This window comes from Alligator mississippiensis, chromosome 15, assembly GCF_030867095.1.
Source record: "Alligator mississippiensis isolate rAllMis1 chromosome 15, rAllMis1, whole genome shotgun sequence".
In the NCBI taxonomy this organism is placed as follows: domain Eukaryota; kingdom Metazoa; phylum Chordata; order Crocodylia; family Alligatoridae; genus Alligator; species Alligator mississippiensis.
The window spans coordinates 27966435-27984923 of record NC_081838.1 but is presented as its reverse complement, the minus strand read 5'-3'; the positions used below and the strand labels follow the sequence as shown (position 1 = coordinate 27984923).

The following is an 18489-nucleotide window of genomic DNA, read 5'->3' as shown; positions in this document are numbered from 1 at the left end:
GTGCTCCAAAGCATGTGATGTTCTTTCCCAGTGCCCCTGGGAGCCAGGAAGTGTTTCATCATGGTCTCAGGCTGTACTAAACAGCTCCTTGGCATGGGTGGGATTCAGAAGATTTCACAAGTTATTGGGGGAAATGAATACCCCATGCTTTGAATGAGAATTGCCCCCTTTCTGTTTTGTCTCTGGGGCCCTGAGTGTCACAAAACCTGAGACTCAGCACAGAGTCCAGGTTCAGGTTCCTGCCAAGGCCTTAGACCCAGTGCAGACTCCTGTGACATGAAGGCCACCTGGGACCCATCAGCAAAGGGAAGCTCCATGGACTCATTTCCTGCACCAGACCTTGCCCTGGAAGCAGGCAGGAAGCCCAGGCCTGCTCCTTTCAGAAGAAGGAGCCGCAGCTCTAAATCCTCCCCTCCTGCTCAGCCCATTAGAGCATGAAGCCATTCAGGTACTGTCCTAAGGGGTTTTTTGTTGTAGCTGAGTTGGTCTAAGGACATAGGTAGGCACGGTTCTTTGGGTAGACGTGATATCTTGTATTAGACCAACTAAGTAGCAGGAAAAATGTTTTTTGCAAGCTTAACGCACATGTCCCACATCTCCTTTTCCTAGCATGGCGTGAGATGATGGGGCAGACAGTTGGTCTGGAAACTAAGAGTCTGGCTCTGAACTCCACCAAGTAGGGAACATTAGCCCGAGACAGGCAGATGCCACTCTCTTACCCCCAGCACTTGGGGTTTTGGCAGGAACACCTTGTTTTGTTGAGGCAGTACAAGTGCCAAGGTCCAGGCCTGATCTGAAGTCCATCCCAGCAGAAGGAAAAGCAGCATTTTCTCTTTGCCAGCAGGGTAAGGACTAATCTGGAATTTTTCTTTCCCATGCAGGAGGTGCCTGGCTGCTGAGCAGAGCTGAGGAGGAGACTTGTGTGGAAGGGCCTGCAGACCTGGAGCCAGCACGGACTTCCCTAGGGAGTTTGGGAGAGAAGGAGACTTGGCACAAGAGTCGTGAGAGATCCCAAAAGCAGAAGGAGAATGTAGCAGTGAACCAGGTACCATCTGCGTTTGGGTGTGAGGGTGGAGAAAGAGCCTTGCATGCAGGGAAGAATCTGTGGAGCTGAGACACCTAAAGAGCCACTAGAAAGAGGCACTGCATGCAAGCAAAGGCAGTGGGGAGGCCTCAGAGGGAAACAGGAGCTCATTGCCAAGTACAGGGGCAGCACCCATCCCAGCCCCAAGTACAGGAAGACCTTTAACAGCCAATCACTCCTGCACAAGATAAGGCACAATGTGGAGAAGAAACATGTATGCACCAAGTGTGGGAAGAGCTTCACCTGCCTCTTGACCCTGGTTGCTCACCGCCAGATCCATTCTGGAGACCTCCCCTACCTCTTCACCAAATGGGAGAAGAGCTTTGTATGCCCCTCAGACATGGCCAAGCACCTGCATGTGCAAAATGAGGAAGCATCAGTACTGCTGCGTCATGTGTGGTAATGTTCACCTATTTCTTTTCCCTGTCTCAGCTCCAGGGCATCCAACGGGGGAGGAAGACACACCGCTGCACTGAGTGCAGGAAGAACTTTGTCTCCTGGCAAGACCTGTCCCAGCACCAGTGTGTGCAGATGGGGGAGCAGCTGCATCGCTGCACCAGGTGTGGGAAGAGCTTCAGGCAGCCATCCAGCCTGGCCAGGCATTGGTGCATGCACACAAGGAAGAAGCCTCATAAGTGCTCAGAGTGTGGGAAGAGCTTCACCTGCTCCACCAACCTGACCCAACATTGGCTCATCCACAAAGGGGAGAAGACATATCAGTGCTCCGAGTGTGGGAAAAGCTTCACTCACTCTTCCCGCTTGGCTCAGCACCAACGTATCCACACAGGGGAGAAGCCACATCAGTGCTCAGACTGTGGGAAGAGCTTCAACCTCTCTTCCAACCTGACCAGACACCGGCTCACCCACACAGGGGAGAAGCCGTATCGGTGCTCAGAGTGTGAGAAGAGCTTCACCCAATTTTCCCACCTGGTCCGGCACTGGCTCATCCACACAGGGGAGAAGCCATATCAGTGCTCAGAGTGTGGGAAGAGCTTCAATCAGTCCTCTTCCCTGGCTCAGCACCAACGTATCCACACAGAAGAGAAGCCATATCAGTGCACGGAGTGTGGGAAGAGCTTCAACCTGTCCTCCAACCTGACCAAACACTGGCTTATCCACACGGGGGAGATGCCATATCAGTGCTCAGAGTCTGGCAAGAGCTTCACCGAATCCTCCCACCTGGCTCAGCAGAAGGTCAGTCACACAGAAGAGAAGCCACATTGGTGCTTGCAGTGTGGAAAGAGCTTCACCCAGTCTTCCAGCCTTGCCCGGCACCAGCTTATCCATACGGGGGAGAAGCCACATCAATGCTCAGAGTGTGGGAAGAGCTTCAAACTGTCTTCCCACCTGACCGAACATCGGCTCATCCACACCGGGGAGAAGCCACATCAGTGCTCAGAGTGTGGGAAGAGTTTCACCCGATCCTCCCACCTGGCCCGGCACAAAGTCGTTCACACAGAAGAGAAGCCACATCGGTGCTCGGAGTGTGGGAAGAGCTTTGCCCAGTTCTCCAACCTGACCCGGCACCAGCTTATCCACATAGGGGAAAAGCCACATCAGTGCTCAGAGTGTGGGAAGAGCTTCAGCCAGTTCTCCAACCTGGCCCGGCACCAGCTTGTCCACACGGGGGACAAGCCATTTCGGTGCTCAGAGTGTGGGAAGAGCTTTGCTCACTCCTCCACCCTGTCTCAGCACCATCTCAGCCACACAGGGGAGAAGCCACATCAGTGCCCAGAGTGTGGGAAGAGCTTCTCCCGATCCTCCAACCTGGCAAAGCACCAGCTTATCCACAAAGAGAAGAAATCACATCAGTGCTTGGAGTGTGGGAAGTACTTTCCCCACTCCTCCAAACTGGCCCAGCACCAGTGCATCCACATCCAGGAGCATCCATAATGCTGCCTGCAATGCAGGGAGGGCTTGGAGACATCTCCCTGTTGTACAGCCTCCAGTGTCTGTGTCTAGGCAAACAGCCTCATGCTAGTGGACTGCAGCAAGAGTTCACCCATCGTTCACCCATTTTAGGGCAGTGCAGAACCCAAAGGGCACAGAGGCTGGTCTCCAAGTTTTGACGAGGGGGTGGGGTTAAAAGGAAACACCTCAGGCCAAGGCCAGTCCAGCTGCTGGGGGAACCTGTGAGGAGGTAATTTTTGCATCATCCTTGTAGCCTGTGCCATCCCCATCTTTCTCTAAAAGCAGCCAGTGCCCCCAGGGGGAGAAGAAGTGCCTTTACAATAGGGTGCCCTCCCCGAGACAACTGGCCCCAAATGACACCCAGGGACTCACTTTGACTGACTCCCAGCTTTTTCTTCCCTCCTGCTCCCAGGGTTTTGGTACATGAGACTTGTGAGTTGCAGGAAGGAGGACATTTATTGCTGGGGAAGCATTCCCTGCCCTACACCCTGACCTTACCTTTCCTCCCCACCACATTACCCTTCTCCCAGCCCTGCACATGCCCACTGAGTCTGCAAGAAGCTGCTATTGCCACCCCATGAGCCTAGTTTAGCAGGTTTTGCTCTCAGCCCCTTGTCAGAACTCTGCACCACCAGGTGCCAGCTGCCCCCTCCCCGTCCCCCGTATTCCTTCCCTTCGTGCCAGTCTGTATAACAGTGTAAAGAAGTGAAGGAAAATGCTTACACGTTTGCAGCAAGAGGAGACCCACTGTTCTTGCTGGAATGGGCAACAACGTGAGATGAGCAGCTGCAGGAATTTATGAGCAGCTCCTCAATCAGGCTCGGCCCCATCCACGGCATCACAGGTATTTCTGGCCCACTGCCAGGGCTGGGGAAGAGCAAGGAGAGCCACCGGACAATGGGGGAAAGCCAGGGATGCTGGCATGCCGTTGAAGGAGCGCCGGACTGGGGAACAACAGTGGAGACAGCTCCTGAGAGTCTGGAGGGGATCTACTAGCCTGAGCACCACCACAGAGACTGCAGTGGCAGGAAACATGAGGAGTACCTGCCGGGATACATGCTGAGGGAGAGATGCCATTTGGAGTGCCAGCAGCACTCCTCTAAGCATTTGTATTTATATTCTCTTCTTTTTCTTTTCACTCGCCAGGTCTCAGAACCCAAGAGGCTGGGCTGCAGCCCTGGGAGCAGGAGCAGGACCCTGCACGCTGGCAGGGGAGCTGACTGCAGGCTCGCCAGGAGGTGAGCTATTGAGGGCTGGCAGACAGACTCATCACACCTGGGGAAAGTGGCAGGGGCTGCTGAAGCTTTTGGGTCAGATGACAACTCATCCAAGGTTGGGAAACACCTTAGCAAGGTGGAGGGGATCATTAAGACCTTTTCTTTTCCTTTGTCATTCTCTTTATTACTTTGGGGGGGGTTGGGCATTTGAGAAAGACCCGCAGCCGTAAGAACTACATTTTCCCAGGCTGAGGGAAGAAGTCCATAGCAGCGACAACCATCTCGGCCAAGACTTACCTGAGTTTCTTTTATCATTTGAGTTATCTTCCCTTCTTTGTCCACTGATCAAATGGTGACCAACTGATTGGAGGATCGGCATGGTAACAGCCTCTGTAAGCCAGGTTGAGGACGTGAACGGAGTGGCTGGGGTAATGAACAGCCAAGGATTGCCCATTGGAAGATGAGAGCACAACAAATACAATAGCAGGATGCTAGGATGGGATGTAGGGGAGGTTGGAGCCCCAAAGAAGAACTGGACCAGATACCAGACCAGATACATCCAGAATTATACGCAACAGAAGTTGGTTACCTCCCAACTAAGACAAGTTCAACATTAAGGCACAGCAGGCAAGAATTGGGTAACCTACGTTGAGTGTAAGAACTGGGCGAGTCGGCACCCCAATGGCACAGTCTCACAGGGTGCAGAGCCGTCAGACCCCATGGCCCTATCCTATGCTGCGCCAACAAACATATTCCTTGCTAATCAAGTCCCACAACTTAACATGGTATCCCTGTGGTTGGTATCTATGTTGTTTCCAGAGTTGGGAAATGGGAACACACCAGGGCCCAGAACCCTGTCCAGGGCAGATATTTCTGTGGTTTCCTAGCCCCTTCCCTTTTGAGAAGATTCAACGCAATCCAGGGGTTGTTTCTGACCCTCAGGAGCAGGAGCTTGTCCCCCTTGAGGCATTAAACACATGTCCTGCTGTGCACCAAGGACTCTGCCCTTTTGAATGAACCTCTGGCCAGGGGGAAGTAGAGTCTCTATTCTGGGTTAAATGGGGCAGTATGGGTAAAGGAGGTGCAGCCCATGACAGGTGCTGCCTCTTCTGTGGAAGGGTGGGGAAAATATGAAGCCATCGTGTGGGTGAAACGCAGCACGTTGTAATCTCTCATTGGGAATAGTGGGGCTTCCATCCTAATGCCAAAGCCATCTGGCTCCATGACTGTCCCGTAGGAGCTACTCCAAGAGGTTAATCACCCATCCTGGGGTACACTTATTCATCTCCACAATTGTCATTTCTGCTGATACCCCCCCAGTGTATAAAAATGCTCTTTTCTTTTCCCTGTATTACAGTGTTTAAGAAAATAACCTCAAGACTTCTGAATGAACCTGTTTTTTGGCAGGAGGGCTGGTTTGTCTTGTTGTTGGAGGTGGCCACAGAAAGAAGAGAGGGAATGGGAGGTTTTTTGACACATTTTGAATGTGCCCGTTACTTGTTGAATTTTAAGAGGCGATGGAGGTTGGAGTCAACATGTGTAGGTGAGGGAATGTGTCTCAAAGGAACAGAAATCCTAACCACCCTTTTCCCACAGCGGAGCATGGCTGCATTTCAGTTAAGGTCCCCTAAAGTCTCCTCACAATGCCTGACTTCCAAGCCTGCTTCTCGAATGCAGCTGTGACTGTTTTTTTGTGACAGAGTCTTATGCAGAAAAGGATGGTGCTTTACAAAATAGATGCATAAGCATTTGTTGTTAGGGCCCTGAGCATGGTTGAATAGGAGCACAGGGAGGCACCTAAATCCATCAAGGTCCTGATGCCTGCTTCTCTTCCACAGCAGCTCCAGCGAGTGACTGAAAACATGGGAAAGTCCATCTAGGACCCTGGTGATGAAGGCAGGTTTCCACTCGCACCCATGGCCACAGCCATATTAGGCTCCAGCTCCTATTACATGATGGCATTCCCACCAGGATAGATAAAGCTAGCAGATCTTCCCTTTTATTCATAGATTCATAGATTCATAGAGTGTAGAGTCGGAAGGGACCACAATGGATCATCGTGTCCGACCCCCTGGCCCAGCAGGAAAGAGGACCGAGGTCAGATGACCCCAGCCAGGTGACTATCCAGCCTCCTCTTGAAGACCTCCAAGCTAGGTGACAGCACCACCTCTCTTGGAAGCCCAGTCCAGATCCTGGCCATCCTTACTGTGAAACATTTCTTCCTAATATCTAACCTAAATCCACTCTTAACTAGTTTACACCCGCTATTCCTAGTCACTCCCTGGGGCACCTTAGTAAACAGCGCTTCCCCCATTCCCCATTGACCTCCCCTAATAAATTTATAGGAGGCCACAAGATCTCCCCTCAGCCGTCTCTTGTGAAGGCTGAAGAGATTCAGCTCTCTCAACCTCCCCCCGTAGGGTCTATCACGAAGGCCACGAATCATGCAAGTGGCCCTCCTCTGGACCCTCTCCAGATTCCCCGCGTCCCTCTTGAAGTGCAGCGCCCAAAACTGGACACACTACTCCAACTGCAGCCTGACCAGTGCCGCATAGAGGGGGAGCGTCACCTCCTTTGATCTATTAGTCATGCACCTGCTAATGCACGACAAGGTGCGATTGGCCTTGTTGATGGCCTCGTTACACTGCCGGCTCGTGTTCATCTTGGAGTCAATTATGACTCCAAGATCCCTCTCTGCCTCCGAGCTGCTGAGAAGGACACTCCCCAACCTATAGGTGTGCTGGGGGTTCCTCCTTCCCAGGGGGAGTACCTTACATTTATCTTTATTAAATTGCATCCTATTTCTCTCTGCCCATTGATCCAGGGCAGCCTGAATCTGCTTCTTGCCCTCCAGTGTACTAATTTTGCCCCATAACTTGGTATCATCAGCGAACTTGGAGAGGGTGCTCTCCATGTCCTCGTCCAAATTGCTGATGAAGATATTGAATAATATCAGTCTGAGGACCGAACCCTGCAGGACCCCACTGCCCACCTCCCTCCGGGCTGAGAAGGAACCATCCACCACCGCTCTCTGGGTGCAGTCCCTAAGCCAGTTGGCCACCCACCTGACCGTGTAGGCGCCCACTCCACAGTCTGCTAGCTCCCCAATGAGGACAGGGTGCGAGACTGTGTCAAAGGCCTTCCTAAAGTCCAGGAAGATGACATCAGCCTCAGCTCCCGCGTCCAGGCAGTGCGTGACCTGGTCATAGAAGGCTACAAGGTTTGTCAGGCAGGACCTACCTGTGACAAACCCGTGCTGGTTTCCCCTCAGCATCGTTTCCCCTACTAGGCCTGGTCAAATGTGTTCCTTGATTATTTTCTCTAGCATTTTCCCAGGAATAGAGGTAAGACTGACTGGTCTAAAGTTACCCGGCTCATCCCTTCTCCCTTTGTTGAAAATGGGCACCACATTGGCCCTTCTCCAGTCCTCAGGGACCTGGCCGGAGCACCACGAGTGCTCGAACAGCTGTGCCAGTGGCTCAGCTATGACACTGGCCAATTCTTTCAGCAGCCGTGGATGGAGGTCATCCGGGCGTGCTGACTTGTACCCATCCAGCTCCGCCAGGAGCTCCTTAACTATTTCAGAACTAACCGTAGGCGGATGGGTGCCATGTGGACATCTGTCAATGATCGAGGTGGGGGAATTGGCTTGGTTGGTACATAGAAATACTGAAGTGAAGAACTCATTGAAGAGCTCTGCTTTTTTCCCTGCATCAACCACCAACTGTCCTGATTTGTCCTGCAGGGGCCCTATGTTGCTCTGAGCTTTCCTTTTGCCTGCTATATACCTGAAGGACTTTTTATTGTCCTTGATTGTTGAAGCCAGCCTGAGCTCAAGCCCCACCTTGGCCTGTCTAACTGATTCCCTGCAATAGCGCACCAGGGAGATATATTCCTCCTTGATGGTTGCTCCCTGCTTCCATTGCCTATACATCTCTTTCTTTGCCCCCAGACTCTCCTGGAGTTCCCTGTTCAGCCAAGGGGGCTTTTTTGCCCCCTTACCTCCCTTCCTACGTAATGGTGATAGACTCCTTTTGAGCCCCAAGGATCACTCCCTTGAGATACCTCCAACCCTCCTGGACCCCCATGTGCTCTACGTTCTTGAGTTGCATCCCCTCACTACCTAGCCTTCTAAGCTTGCTAAAGTTGGCCCTTCTGAAGTCCAACACCTTAGCCCCACTAGTTACTTTACCCACCCTTCGCTGGACAGTGACCTCGACCAAGTGATGGTCATTATCTTCCAGGCTACCATGAACTCACATGTTCCTCACGAGATCTTTTGATTTATCTCCCCTTGGTTCAGATTCCAGAGACACAAAGAGGTGCTGAGCAAGTTGAAGATGGAGGTGGTGATTTACAGCCCAGCTGCACTTTCCACATCTGGCAGACTGTATTAGGTTTGCTGCTAATTATTGGTAGCTCTCTCCCCACACTACTAAGTAAAAAATTCCAGTATTACTGGTCTGTGGGAGCCCAGTGAGCCTTTGAATATCTGAAATGGGCCTGCCCCTGTGATAGCTCATCCAGACCCCACCTTTTTATTCATGGTAGAAATGGATGCATCCAGCACTGTAATAGGCTTGGTGCTCTCATAGTGATAGGGCCAAAAGCAAATCCTGCATCCCTGCATCTTCTTTTCCTTCAAACTCACCTCAGAAGAAAGGAAATCTTGCAATCCTGATCTGAACTTATGGGCATCAGTTGCTTTTAGGATGTGGTGGCAATACTTTGAAGAGCCATGGCACAAAGTACAGGGTCTTACAGATCACAAACATCCAGTTGTCAACCTGGAACCCAGAAACTGGCACAAGAAGCAAGGGGGAGTTCCCACTTGTATATACAAAAGCATAGGGGTTAGAGTCACAAGTCAATGGGCCAAAGGGAGTGATCAGGTAAAAGGTAAAGAAACAGCAACATCATGGTAACAGACACTCACCTTAATTCCCTGCCACCCCCTTATACTTCCAGAAGTGTTCCCCAAACAAGGTTTTAATTGCATTAGCAATCAAAGAGCTGCAGCTGCTCCCAGGTGTGAATCCAGCTCCTTCAGTCCAGTCCTGGCTGACTGAGCCAGTGGGATCTCCAGCCTCCAGTTACTCTTCCTTTTTCCCTTGCCTCCAGCCCCAGGGTATTCTGGAAGTTGCAGTCCAAACTCTCAGTGACCACAGCTCTGAAGACTGCCCCTGGTTCCTCATGCGGTTACACAAATTACATTCACATGGCACTAGAATATGTGTGTGTGGCCAGAGCACTGAACAAGAGACAGCTTCACTGGGGTTGGCCCTTTCCATGTCCCACTTCGATTTTCAGGTCACATAGAAATGGGAAGGTGGATACTCTCTCCAAGAAGGTGGAATATGATGCTAACTGGGCACAGGAACCATTGAAGCCTAGCCCCTTCTGAAGCCACACAACATCCTTGCACCACCTGGCCAATGGCTCTGCAGTCTCAGCCACCACCTGGGAAGAAGTTGCTCTTGAAGAGCAGGCTGCCTTCACGTGACCACTTCCTGAAGTCCATCACAGGGTTGTTTTCACTAAGGGTAAGTTGTTTTCACTAAGGGTAAGATTTACATGCTCCTAGGGTCAGCCAGACCCTAGTGATACTATGTTAATGCCATGACTTCCTGTTAGCTGGCCACCCTGGAATGGAGAAAACCCATCAACTAACCATCTGCTACTTTGGTGGCCACTCTTGGGCAAAGCCATGCAAGTGTTGATCCGCTCTTGTAACATTTACACCTACATAATGAAGCCCACTCAAAAACCCTAGGATCTCATCCAGCACCTGTTTGCTCCCTCTCAGCCGTGGTCCACTGTTTTGAAGGACTCTATTATGGATCTTCCCTAATTGATTAGGTTCTCTATGATCTGGATGGTGGCAGACTGACTAAGATGGTGCACTGGTCCCAATCCTTCCCTCCATAGCAGTGGTGCCCTCTGGGCTGCCCGGGAGGGCTGCTAATGGGCTGGGTGCAGCCTCAGCTCAGAGGTAGCACCCAGCTCCATGCAACTATTCCCTGACCCCCGAGCCTCCAAGGTGGGGTAGCACCCGGCCCGCTAATGGCCAGCCCAGGTAGCCTCAAAGGTCACCACTGCCATGGAGGGAAGGCCTGGGCCCCATCCCCAGCTCGGGCCACTCAGCCAGTGGGCAGCTTGCCCCCCAGCTGCAGATAAGCTCTGGCAATGGCGATGCATAGGGGGTGCACGGGGGTGTACATGCACCCCCTGAGACCACCAGTGCACCCCCTGTCAGGCTGCACTTCCCGTTTAGCTGGCGGGCAGGGGGACAGACGGGAGCACCAGTGCCCACCCTGCAAGCACCGGCTCGGGAGAAGGACTGCCAGCAAAATGTAGGGAGGGGACAAGGACTGCCATGCTGCTTCCAGAAGTGGCTGCAGGATTTCTGGAAGTGGCGTGGCTGCTTTTTGGTGAGTGAGATCAGCCGTGGGGGACCACCCCCCAATCACTGACTGGTGTCGGGGGGGAACGTGACCCGCCCCCCCCCCCCGACTCAAGAGGCACAAGTTACCTGTGCTTTGGCTTCAACAAAAAAAAAAAGAATGAAAGGATCAAGCCTCTTACCATGACATGATGGAAAAAAGGAAATGGTGGGTTTCAATTAAAAACCCACCATTTCAATTTAGGGGGTATAGAATAACTCCTTTGGGTGCTTGTACACTTGATGCAAGACCCAGCCCCTCCTCCAGGTGTGCGGAGCGGTGGGAGGCAGGGGTGGGGCTGCCACAAGCCCCAATGGCCTCAGCGCGGGGAACCCACCCCACCCCACTCTCCTCCTGTGGGGTGGGGTGGGGTGGGGTGGGGCTGGGCCGCCAGGACAGCGGGCGGCTGCAGCAAGGGGAGGTGCTGCCCGTCCTGGCCTGAGCCTTGCAGGTGGAGGTCGAAGCTCTGCACCCAGCCCAGCTGCATCATGGCAGAGCAGGTGGTGCAGGCGTGCCGTGGTGGCACCAGGCACCTGCTCATCCTCAGCTGCCTCTGGTGCCTCTGTCTGGGTCCCTGCTTGTCCTCAGCTGCCTCTGCACGGTGTCTGTCCGGACCTGCTCTTGCCCATCCCGAGCCTTGCTCCTGTGAAGCAGCGGCGCAGGGTGGCAGTGCTCTGTCCCCACCCGCCCCTGTGTCCCCCCTGGGACCTTTCAAAGTACCCCCAGGGGTATGTGTCCCCCCCAGTTGACAACCCCGTGGTCCAGGGAATACTTCTTGGGAAGACACCTAGATGTCTGTCACCCTCTTTAACCCTCCAGAGGCAGAATTCTGGGTTCAGGGGGAACAGCAGCAAACTCAGATACTTTCTGTGCCCCATGTGTGGACTTGCAAGTGAGTTTGTCCATGCCTTTTAGGCCACAGAAGGGTGCCTGATGTCGCCCTAAGCTCCAAGCCCTTTTCTGAAAGCAACTCACTCATCGCTGAAAAGTTGTGTGAGCACGTTGACCACGACTTGCTACAGGAAATCCATGCTCCATGCTGCAGCCCAAAGTGTAAACTCCTCAGTCAAATGAGACGTCTAGGGTGCCATGCAAGCTGCCCATGGCAGTACTGGACCTGCACGCATTGCCACACCTTGGCCCCACCCAGCACACAGGGCTTGCCAGCGGGTGCGCACCAAAGGGATTTTTCTCCTCTTCAGTCAATCTTGGTGGGGCTTTCTTTTTGGGGGACCTTGGGTTTCCCCCAGTTCCAACATTGCCCTAATGGCTCCTCCTGACACTGGCCAACCCAGCTGACCCTGATATTGTTTCCTCATCTCTCCTGGGCAGCACCATCTCAACCCAGTCTGCCCAGGAATGACCCCGCTCCACATGCTGTTCTGGCACCAGGAACCCAGATACTTTCAGCTCTCCATGCATGGTCCTGCAAGTCTGCCCAGGGGTTTAGCAGCAAAGGACCTTTCCTGGGGTTTCCCCTTGGCTGCATCCTGGTTTCTGTTCCCCCAATGCTGGAAAATGGGCTTCACTGAGCACTGCCCATTCTTTCCTGAGGTCCAACTTCAGGGATTTCCCCGGGTTCCCCACTGAGCCAGAGGTGATGGCAGGTGAAGCCAGCCCTGGTGGTTCCCCAAGCCACCATGCAACCTTTGACATCTAGGTTTCAGAGGTCTCCCTAGCATGCACCCGGGTTTGGAATGCTGGTTGATTGCTCCGGGCTGCAAAATGCACTTTTTTGGGACCCAAGGGGCCCTCCAGTTCCAGCATTGTCTTGAAGACAGGAGACCCTTATAAATGGCACCCTTTCACAATGACCAGCTATCTAACACCTTTTTCTGAACCCTCCTTTGCCTGCACTCTGAATTTTTAAACCAGGTTGCTAATCAGTGACAATTGATGTGTTTTATGCAACCAGGCATAGCTACCCTGCAGAAAAATCTGGGGTGCCTTGTGTACCCCACATTAATCTTCTGTGCCCAATCAAAGTGTGTGTCATCCTGACACTGTTTGACATAGCTGTTCCTATCAGTGTTTCCTCATCTGCTCAACCCAGCCTGCCCTTCAAATTACTTTGCTCTACACCTTGGTTTGGTGCCAAAACCTGCTACTCTCCTGTGCAACATGTTTTGTCTTCTACCTCACATAGACAACTGCGCAGGGTGGGGGCGGGGTAACCTATTCATGCAGAGGTCAGCTGAAGCTCTATAAATTGTGGCCCCTGAACACTTGGGGGTACACCCACAGTCCTGACATGGTTGAGGAACATCAAAAGAAGACCAAACAGCGCAGAAAAGGTCTAGGTCTGCATGGAGCTTTAATGAAGTAAAGAGCCTTGTCCATGTTATGGTGCAACCAGAGGTGCTTCTTCAATTCATGATCAGCCCGAGAGCAAACTGGCATATTTACTGCAATATCTCCAGCAGAATGGTGGACTGCGGACACAACCGAAGCCCCGAACAGTGCTGTGTCAAGGCAAAGTCTCTTTGTGCCAAGTTGTGTAGGGATGTTGCCAAGGCAGAGCACCTGGGGACCCCTGTAAAGCATGTTCTTCACTATCAGTATATGCATCCGGTGACAAAAGTAATGGAAAGGTGTGGAACGTGAACCACTGTGACCACCAAGGCATCCTCTCCTGTGTGCAGCTTCAGTGTTCCCAGCTCTCCCACCCCACTGGCCACCTGTGCTGCTGTCAGCGACTCGAGTTCAGAGCACAGCAGAGCATGCAGGGACAAGTATGCACTCATTAGAGTCCCGGCTTTGGTGCAAGACACGTGGGTGTAAGCCCGCTGTGCCCCCATGAGCCCAGCGACTCCAGGACCCCTGACGAGCCCCGGTCTGCCCCAGGTAACAGGGGCCTGTGGAGGGAGGGACCTAGTCAGCTGGGAGTGGGCTAAGTGGGTCAAGGAAGGTCTGCCCCCCCCAACTCCTATTTTGCCCAGCCCCCCAGGGAGCTGCACGACCAGGCTGCGCAGACAGGTGTGCTCCTGGGCCCGGCGCGTGAGTTAGCGCAGGAGTTCGCACAGGAGGGTGAGCAGGAGCGCCCGAGGCCCTGCCTGTGAGCCCCCCAGGGTAGACAGTCCCAGCTGTGGCTGCCCACCAGCGGCATGACACGGATGGGCACACGCTGCACCCTGAGGGTCCCTTTGGGGTCTGTGCCCCCCCCTCTGGCACCTCAGAGACAGCCACCCAGACAGAGCCCCTGGTCCCGGGCTCCACGTGGACGGAGCCCCTGGCTCTCGGCTGCGGGGTGCCTGTCCCTTTTTCAGGCTCTGGGGCCTGGGAGCATGGCCACCTCCCCTTGTGGGGTCTGCTCCATTTTGGGGGTCTCTGGTGCGCCAGCTGGAGGAGCTTCAGGCCACAGTCCAGGGTCTGCGTGCCATCAGGGACTGTGAGCAGGAGATAGACTCCTACTGCCAGGCCCTTCTCCCCCGGGAGGCGGAGGGTAGACCACAGTCTCCCTCCAGGACAAAGAAAGACTTGGGGACCTCCCTTACTGTCCAGCCCAGGGCTTGGACCAAGGTGGTCAAGGGCCCCAAGGCCCACCGCACCAAGGTCCCTGCCCTGCCGGAGCTCTCCAACAGGTACACACCTCTTGCAGCCCCCGCAGAGCCTGCTGAGTTGCCAGCTCCTGCAGGCAGCACAGGCTGTACTGTAGCTACCGCCCCCGCTCTCCCCAGGACAAAATGCAGTGTTTGTCGTAGGAGACTCTGTCCTGAGGGGGACGGAGGGGGCAATCTGCCACCCTGACCCATCGGCCTGGGAAGTCTGCTTCTTCCCGGGGGCCTGCATCTGAGACATTGTGGAGAAGATCCCTAAACTCCTCCAGACCACTATCCCATGCTCCTCATCCATGTGGGCACCAATGACACGGCTCGGCGCACTCCCAGCCAGGTCGTGAGGCGCTACAGGGATTTGGGAGCGGGGCTAAAGGGTCTGAGGGCACAGGTGGTGTTTTCTTCAATCCTCCCAGTCTCAGGCTACGGGCTGAGGAGGGAGAGGAGGATCCATGTGGTCAACCAAAGACTGCAGCGCTGGTGTCATCGGGAAGGCTTCAGCTTCCATGACCACAGCCCGCTCTTTGGAGAGAGAGAGGCAGCAAGTTGCTGGGAAGAGATGGCTTCCACCTCTCTCCCCTGGGGAGGAGGCTCTTCTCAGCCAGACTGGCTGACCCGCTCCACCGGGCTTTAAACTAAGCCCGCCAGGGGACAGGGGGACTACTGCCACTGCTGGCCCACTGAGCAGCCCTTGCAAAGCCAGCAGGCCAAGGCACCTAAGGGATCCCATCCGAGCCCCAGCCCTGGGACAAAATGTAGGCAAGGCAAGGGCCCCCAAGGGGACACGTGCCTGCCTGTACACAAATGCCAGGAGCTTGGGGAATAAGCAGAAGGAACTTGTCCTCCTGCTTAATGCAAATAACTATGATGTCATAGAGATAACAGAGACCTGGTGGGACTCCACCCATGACTGAACCATGGGTATAGATGGCTATGCCCTGTAGAGGAGGGATCGAGTGGACAAAAGGGGGGTGTAGCTCTCTATGTCAAGGAAAGCTACGCGTCCCTGCAAGCTGACATTGGCACCCACGGTGGATTTGAGACCCTCTGGGTTAAAATCTGTGGGGAACACGGCACAGGGGATACTATGGTGAGGGTCTACTACAGATCCCCTACTCAGAGTCAAGAGCTTGACCAGGAGTTCACCAGGGAATTGGCTAAGGCTGCACGATCCCAGTGCATGGTTGTCATGGGAGACTTCAACTACCCAGACATCTCCTGGGAAGAGCGCTCGGCCAAATCCAAGCGGTCGCAAAGCTTTCTCTCGAGCGTGGATGACCTCTATCTGATGCAGGCAGTCTACAGGCTGGCAAGAGGTAAAGCGCTGCTCAACCTTGTACTGGCAACCAGGGACGACCTAATTAGTGACCTAACGATCAAAGGGAAGCTGGGTGACAGTGACCATGAGCTGATCACCTTCACCATCTGCCGTACAGCTGGCAAGTCAGTCAGTAATACAGAAGTCCTCAACTTCAGGAAAGCTGACTTTGACAAGCTCAGGAGCCTTGTCAGAGAGGTCCTAAAAGGCCACAACCCAATGGAGAGGGAAGTCCAGGAGGAGTGGTTGCTCCTCAAGGGAGCAATCCTGGATGCACAAGCAAAGTCCATCCCGTCTTGGAGGAAAGGCAGCAAAAGGGCACAACAGTCCCCTTGGCTCTCCAGGGACCTAGCGGACCTCCTGCATCTTAAAAGAAAGACCTACAAAGGATGGAGGACTGGAACCACCTCCAAGGAGAAATACTCTGCTCTGGTCCGGACTTGCAGAGAGCAAACCAGGAAAGCCAAGGCTGCAACTGAACTCCAGCTAGCTACAAATATCAAGGACAATAAAAAGTCCTTTTTTAGACAGGTGGGGAGCCGGTGGAAAAGCAAGGGCAACATTGGACCCCTGCTAAACCAGATGGGACAGCTGACAACTGATGCCCAGGAAAAACCAAACTTGCTAAATAGGTACTTTGCGTCAAAGGGCATTTGGGAATGCCTGATTGGCAAAAAGGAGGCATATACCCACTGGAAGGGAGGAGCTATCACCAAAGAGGAGTACACCTCCACCGCTCAGGTCTGTAGTGGGGCTGTTAGGAAAGCTAAGGCAGATACAGAACTAGGGCTAGCATCAAGGATCAAAGATAACAAAAAGTCCTTTTTTAAATATATAGGGAGTATGAAGAAGGCACCGGATAATGTGGGGCCCCTGCAGGATATGCTTGGCAATCTGGTGGTTGCACCAGAGGAGAAAGCAGACCTCTTTAACAATTTCTTTGTCTCCGTTTTCTTGTGCAGGGACCAGGACTCCCCTACCGAGATTCAGGACAGACTCAGGAGAAACTCTGCCAGGCCTAGGGTCAGGGAGGACCAAGTTAGGGAACTTCTGGAGGGGCTGGACGTGTTCAAATCAGCAGGTCCAGATGCTCTCCACCCCAGGGTGTTGAGGGAATTGGCAGGGGTTATCACAGGACCCCAGCATGGCTCTATGAGCACTCGTGATGCTCTGGCCAGGTGCCAGATGACTGGAAGAAGGCCAATGTAGTCCCCATCTTTAAAGAAGGGAGGAGGGAGGACCCGGGCAACTATAGGCCCGTTAGTCTTACTTCGATCCTGGGGAAACTCTTTGAGAAGATTATCAAGGAGCACATCTGTGATGGGCCAGCAGCGGGGATGATCCTCAAGGGCAACCAGCATGGTTTCATTAGGGGCAGGTCCTGTCAGACCAACCTGATTGCCTTCTACGATCAGGTCACAAAAGCATTGGACACAGGTGTCGTGGCGGATGTAGTCTTTCTGGACTTCAGGAAGGCCTTTGACCCTGTCTCCCACCCCATTCTCATTATAAAGCTAGGTGACTGCAGCATTGATGCCTACACAGTCAGATGGATTGCAAATTGGCTGAGGGGTCGTACTCAGAGAGTGGTGGTGGACGGGTCATGTTCGACATGGAGGGAAGTGGGCAGTGGAGTCCCCCAGGGCTCGGTCTTTGGGCCCGCACTCTTCAATTCCTTTATTAGCGACTTGGACAACGGGGTGAAAAGCAGCCTGTTTAAATTCACAGACGACACCAAGATTTGGGGTGAGGTGGGCATGCTAGAAGGGAAGGACAGATTACAGCGGGACCTGGACAGGTTACAGGGGTGGGCAAATGAAAATAGGATGGGATTCAATACTGACAAGTGCAGGGTGCTGCACTTGGGCAATAGGAACCAGCAGCATACCTATAGGATGGGGAACTCCCTTCTCGAAAGCATGGTGGCAGAAAGAGATCTTGGAGTCATCATTGACTCCAAGATGAACATGGGCTGACAATGCGAGGACATGGTCAGTAGGGCTAACTGTACCTTGTCATGCATCCATAGATGCATCTTGAGCAGGGCCAAGGAGGTGATCCTCCCCCTCTCTGCGACACTGGTCAGGCCACAGCTGGAGTATTCTGGGCGCCGCACTTCAGGAGGGATGTGGACAGCACGGAGAGGGTCCAGAGGAGGTCCACTCACATGATCAGGGGACAGCAGGGCAAGCCCTACGAGGCTACGGGACCTGAACCTGTTCAGCCTTCGCAAGAGAAGGCTGAGGGGGACCTGGTGGCCGTCTATAAACTCACTAGGGGGGACCAGCAGGGTTTGGGAGACCTTGTTCCCCCAAGAGCCTCCTGGAGTAACAAGGAATAACGGCCATAAGTTATTTGAGAGTAGGTTTAGACTAGACATTAGAAGGCGCTACTTCACTGTCAGGTTGGCTAGGACCTGGAACCAACTTCTAAGGGACATGTTGATGGCTCCTACCCTGGGGTCTTTAAGAGGAGGCTCAACATTTACCTGCCCATGTTCTCTCCTGACCACGGCAGGGGGTCAGCCTAGAAGATCTACAAGGTCCCTTCTGACCCTACATCTATGAATCTATACAGCTGTCCAGTGGGTTTTTAAAATGTAATAATAATGTACATTTGCCTTCCTGAGTACAGTACAGTAGGTAAGTCATTAATGTCATTACACCAGTGCTTCCCACCCAGTGTGCTGCGGCACAAAAGCGTGCCGTCAGAAATGAAGAGATGTGCCGTGGAATTTTGCCATGGCTACAACGAGCTACACTAGGTATGAGGAAGGGAAATGCCTTAACAGGTGTGCCTTAACACCTGGAAAATTTGTATTAATGTAAGTATGCCTTGGGCTGGAAGAGGTTGGGAAACACTGCATTACATCATGTGATGAAACCTTCTGGAATAGATTCAAACAGAGTTGGCAACCCTACCCACAGCCTGCAGCGGACAGCCCACCTCTGCCCCTGCTCTG

General features: G+C 53.4%; 2 protein-coding genes across 6 annotated transcripts in view; one reads left to right on the top strand and one right to left on the bottom strand.

The window, feature by feature from the left end:
• The window catches only part of LOC102573340 (zinc finger protein 850), a 37682-nt gene extending 32064 nt beyond the window's left edge, over nucleotides 1-5618 (top strand). For 2 of the 5 annotated variants that reach the window (XM_059718877.1, XM_059718878.1), the window contains exons 5-6: nucleotides 882-1045; nucleotides 1517-5618. In XM_059718877.1, coding sequence (XP_059574860.1) covers nucleotides 882-1045; nucleotides 1517-2977 — 1625 coding nt within the window. In that variant the 3' untranslated portion in view covers nucleotides 2978-5618. The remainder of the gene's footprint in view (nucleotides 1-881; nucleotides 1046-1516) is intronic. The other 3 variants (XR_009457564.1, XR_009457563.1, XM_059718880.1) reach the window with 3 other exon arrangements.
• Nucleotides 1-18489, bottom strand: part of LOC102574042 (zinc finger protein 420) — a 141085-nt gene that overhangs the window by 47177 nt on the left and 75419 nt on the right. The window lies entirely within an intron of this gene.